The sequence below is a fragment of the Penaeus vannamei genome, chromosome 36 (genome assembly GCF_042767895.1).
Source record: "Penaeus vannamei isolate JL-2024 chromosome 36, ASM4276789v1, whole genome shotgun sequence".
In the NCBI taxonomy this organism is placed as follows: domain Eukaryota; kingdom Metazoa; phylum Arthropoda; class Malacostraca; order Decapoda; family Penaeidae; genus Penaeus; species Penaeus vannamei.
Window position 1 is genome coordinate 15,506,016 of NC_091584.1, and position 5,000 is coordinate 15,511,015.

Here is a 5,000-nt window from a genome sequence, read left to right on the forward strand (position 1 = left end):
CTTCTCGGGCTCTTCGGCGACTTCCTGGGTCTCCTTCTTGGGTTCTTCGTCGACTTCCTGGGTCTCCTTCTCGGGCTCAAGGGCGACTGTTTCTTTCTCGGGCTCTTCGGCGACTTCCTGGGTCTCCTTCTCGTGCTCTAGGACGACTTCCTTGGTCCCCTCCCCCTCTCTCTTTTTATCATCTTTTATTTTCTCTTCCCCTTCCTCTTTCTTTCTCTCATATCCTCTTCCGCTCCTCCCGTCCACCTCCCCCCCTATCGAGCTCTTGGGCGACTTCCTGGGTCTCTTTCTCGTGCTCAAGGACGACTTCCTTGGTCTTCTCGTGCGTCTTGGGCTCAAGGGCGACTTCCCGGTCCTCCTTCTCAGGCGCAATGGCGACTTCCAGGGTCTCCTTCTCGGGCTCTTGGGCGACTTCCTGGGTCTCTTTCTCGGGCTCAAGGGCGACTTTCTGTCTCCCCGGTCTCAAGGGCGACTTCCTGGGTCTCCTTCTCGGGCTCTTCGGTGACTTCCTGGGTCTCCTTCCCGGGCTCTCTGGGTCTCCTTCTCAGCTCAAGGACGACTTTCTGGGTCTCCTTCTCGGGCTCTTGGGCGACTTCCTGGGTCTCCTTCTCGGGCTCTTCGGCGACTTCCTGGGTCTCCTTCTCGGGCTCCTGGGCTAATTCCTGGGTCTCCTTCTCGGGCTCAAGGGCGACTTCCTGGGTCTCCTTCTCGGGCTCTTCGGCGACTTCCTGGGTCTCCTTCTCGGGCTCAAGGGCAACTTCCTGGGTCTCCTTCTCGGGCTCTTCGGCGACTTTCTGGGTCTCCTCGGGCTCAAGGGCAACTTCCTGGGTCTCCTTCTCGGGCTCCTACTCGGGTACCCGGGCGATTTCTAGTGTTTCCTTCTCGGGCTCAAGGATGACTTTCAGGGTCTCCTTCTCGGACTCAAGGGCGACTTGCTGGGTCTCCTTCTCGGGCTCAAGAGCTATTTCCTGGGTCTCCTCGGGCTCGGAGGTGATCTGGAAGTGGGCCTGGACCCTCCACCACTTCGTCCTTGGAGGAACGAAGTGGAGAAGCGTCTTCTCGGGCGAGTTCCTGGGTCTTCATATATATATATATATATATATATATATATATATATATATATATATATATATATATATATATATATATATATATATATATATATATATATTCTCGGGCTCTTCGGCGACTTCCTGGGTCTCCTTCTCGGGCTCAAGGGCGACTTCCTGGGTCTCCTTCTCGGGCTCAAGGGCGACTTCCTGGGTCTCCTTCTCGGGTTCTTCGGCGACTTCCTAGGTCTCCTTCTCGGGCTCAAGGATGACTTCCAGGGTCTCCTTCTCGGACTCAAGGGTAACTTCCTGGGTCTCCTTCACGGGCTCAAGAGCTACTTCCTGGGTCTCCTCGGGCTCGGAGGTGATCTGGAAGTGGGCCTGGACCCTCCAGCACTTCGTGTTTGGAGGAACGAAGTGGAGAAGCGTCTTTTCGGGCGACTTCCTGGGTCTTCAGATATATATATATATATATATATATATATATATATATATATATATATATATATATATATATATATATATATATATATGTATATGTATATATATATAAAGCATTTACCACTCCCCTCTAATTCCCTTCGTGACAATCTTTGGTTTTAATCGCTTTGGTCAATGCAGTCCACCTAGTGGCGCATTGCTGTCACTTCTGCTTCTCGTCTTCATGCGTGTTACTTTATTAGCCTTTTTATCAAATTCTTTTCGGCCTTCCTCTTCTTCTCTTCGGCCTTCCTCTTTTTCTCTTCGGCCTTCCTCTTCTTCTCTTCGGCCTTCCTTTTCTTCTCTTCGGCCCTCCTCTTCCTCTTTTCGGCCCTCCAATTCCTCTTTTCGGCCCTCCTCTTCTCTTCGGCCTTCCTCTTCTTCTCTTCGGCCTTCCTCTTCTTCTCTTCGGCCTTCCTCTTCTCTTTGGACTTCCTCTTCTCTTTGGCCTTCCTCTTCTCTTCGGCCTTCCTCTTCTTCTCTTCGGCTTTCCTCTTCTCTTCTCATCATTTTAGTCTTGAACCGAAATTCCTCTTCTCTTCGACCCTCCTCTTCTTCTCTTCGGCCTTCCTCTTCTTCTCTTCGGCCTTCCTCTTCTCTTCATCCCTCCCCCTCATCATTCTAGCCTTAAACCATCTGCCCTTATTGTCTTTCCATTGGAATATCCTTGGAATATAGTCGCTCATCATTTCCCGCGTGTTCCCTAGCGACTACAATGAATTCTCGGGCTCGAGGGCGACTTCCTGGGTCTCGTACTCGGGCTCTTGGGCGACTTCCTGGGTCTCCTTCTCGGGCTCTTGGGCGACTTCCTGGGTCTCCTTCTCGGGCTCTTGGGCGACTTCCAGGGTCTCCTTCTCGGGCTCTTGGGCGACTTCCTGGGTCTCCTCGGGCTCTTCGGCGACTTCCTGGGTCTCCTTCTCGGGCTCTTCGGCGACTTCCTGGGTCTCCTTCTCGGGATCTAGGGCGACTTCCTGGGTCTCCTTCTCGGGCTCTTGGGCGACTTCCTGGGTCTCCTTCTCGGGCTCCTGGGCGACTTCCAGGGTCTCCTTCTCGGGCTCTTGGGCGACTTCCTGGGTCTCCTTCTCGGGCTTTTGGGCGACTTCCTGAGTCTCCTTCTCGGGCTCTTGGGCGACTTCCTGAGTCTCCTTCTCTGGCTCTTGGGTGACTTCCTGAGTCTCCTTCTCTGGCTCTTGGGCGACTTCCTGGGTCTCCTTCTCGGGCTCTTCGGAGACTTCCTAGGTCTCCTTCTCGGGCTCTTCGGCGACTTCCTGGGCCTCCTTCTCGGCCTCTTCGGCGACTTCCTGGGTCTCCGTCTCGGGCTCTTGGGCGACTTCCTGGGTCTCCTTCTCGGGCTCTTGGGCGACTTCCTGGGTCTCCTTCTCGGCCTCTTCGGCGACTTCCTGGGTCTCCTTCTTAGGCTCTTCGGCGACTTCCTGGGTCTCCTTGGGCTCTTCGGCGACTTCCTGGGTCTCCTTCTTGGGCTCTTCGGCGACTTCCTGAGTCTCCTTCTCGGGCTCTTCGGCGACTTCCTGGGTCTCCTTCTTGGGCTCTTCGGCGACTTCCTAGGTCTCCTCGGGCTCAAGGGCGACTTCCTGGGTCTCCTCGGGCTCGGAGGATACCTGGAAGTGGGCCTGGATGACCCTCCACTTCGTCCTAGGAGGAACGAAGTGGAGGAGCGTCCTCTCGGGCTCAAGGGCGACTTCCTGGGTCTCCTTCTCGGGCTCCTTTGCGACTTCCTGGGTCTCCTTCTCGGGCTCTTGGGCGACTTCCTGGGTCTCCTTCTCGGGCTCTTGGGCGACTTCCTGGGTCTCCTTCTCGGGCTCCTGGGCGACTTCCTGGGTCTCCTTCTCGGACTCTTGAGCGACTTCCTGGGTCTCCTTTTCGGGCTCTTCGGCGACTTCCTGGGTCTCCTTCTTGGGCTCTTCGGCGACTTCCTAGGTCTCCTTCTCGGGCTCAAGGGCGACTTCCTGGGTCTCCTCGGGCTCGGAGGATACCTGGAAGTGGGCCTGGATGACCCTCCACTTCGTCCTAGGAGGAACGAAGTGGAGGAGCGTCCTCTCGGGCTCAAGGGCGACTTCCTGGGTCTCCTTCTCGGGCTCCTAGGCGACTTCCTGGGTCTCCTTCTCGGGTTCTTCGGCGACTTCCTGGGTCTCCTTCTCGGGATCTGGGGCGACTTCCTGGGTCTCCTTCTCGGGCTCTTGGGCGACTTCCTGGGTCTCCTTCTCGGGCTCCTGGGCGATTTCCTGGGTCTGCTTCTCGGGCTCTTGGGCGACTTCCTGGATCTCCTTCTCGGGCTCTTGGGCGACTTTCTGAATCTCCTTCTCGGGCTCTTGGGCGACTTCCTGAGTCTCCTTCTCTGGCTCTTGGGCGACTTCCTGGGTCTCCTTCTCGGGCTCTTGGGCAACTTCGTGGGTCTCCTTCTCGGGCTCTTCGGCGACTTCCTGGGTCTCCTTCTCGGGGTCTTCAGCGACTTCCTGTGTCTCCTTCTCGGGCTCTTCGGCGACTTCCTGGGTCTCCTTCTCGGCCTCTTCGGCGACTTCGTGGGTCTCCTTCTTGGGCTCTTCGGCGACTTCCTGGGTCTCCTTTGGCTCTTCGGCGACTTCCTGGGTCTCCTTCTTGGGCTCTTCGGCGACTTCCTGATTCTCCTTTTCGGGCTCTTCGGCGAATTCCTGGGTCTCCTTCTTAGGCTCTTCGGCGACTTCCTAGGTCTCCTTCTCGGGCTCAAGGGCGACTTCCTGGGTCTCCTCGGGCTCGAAGGATACCTGGAAGTGGGCCTGGATGACCCCCCAATTCGTCCTAGGAGGAACGAAGTGGAAGAGCATCCTCTCGGGCTCAAGGGCGACTTCCTGGGTCTCCTTCTCGGGCTCCTAGGCGACTTCCTGGGTCTCCTTCTCGGGCTTTTGGGCGACTTCCTGGGTCTCCTTCTCGGGCTCTTGGGCGACTTCCTGGGTCTCCTTCTCAGGCTCTTGGGCGACTTCCTGGGTCTTCTTCTCGGACTCTTGAGCGACTTCCTGGGTCCCCTTCTCGGGCTCTTGGGCGACTTCCTGGGTCTCCTTCTCGGGCTCTTCGGCGACTTCCTGGGTCTCCTCCTCGGGCTCTTCGGCGACTTCCTGGGTCTCCTCCTCGGGCTCTTCGGCGACTTCCTGGGTCTCCTTCTCGGGCTCTTCGGCGACTTTCAGGGTCTCCTTCTCGGGCACAAGGGTGACTTCCTGGGTCTTCTTCTCGGGCTCAAGGGCGACTTCCTGTGTCTCCTTCTCGGGCTCTTGGGCGACTTTCAGGGTCTCCTTCTCGGGCACAAGGTCGACTTCCTGGGTCTCCTTCTCGGGCTCTTCGGCGACTTCCTGGGTCTCCTTCTCGGGCTCTTCGTCGACTTCCAGGGTCTCCTTTTCGGGCTCAAGGGGGACTTCCTGGGTCTCCTTCTCGGGTTCTTCGGCGACTTCCAGGGTCTCCTTTTCGGGCTCAAGGGGGACT

General features: G+C 57.0%; 1 protein-coding gene across 1 annotated transcript in view; it reads right to left on the bottom strand.

Moving 5' to 3' along the window:
* LOC138859482 (probable inactive protein kinase DDB_G0270444) overlaps nucleotides 1-5,000 on the bottom strand; it is a 7,182-nt gene that overhangs the window by 1,193 nt on the left and 989 nt on the right. The window contains exons 3-5 of the mRNA XM_070114902.1: nucleotides 1,323-1,445; nucleotides 858-995; nucleotides 275-448 (exon numbers count right to left, since the gene is read on the bottom strand). Coding sequence (XP_069971003.1) covers nucleotides 275-448; nucleotides 858-995; nucleotides 1,323-1,445 — 435 coding nt within the window. The remainder of the gene's footprint in view (nucleotides 1-274; nucleotides 449-857; nucleotides 996-1,322; nucleotides 1,446-5,000) is intronic.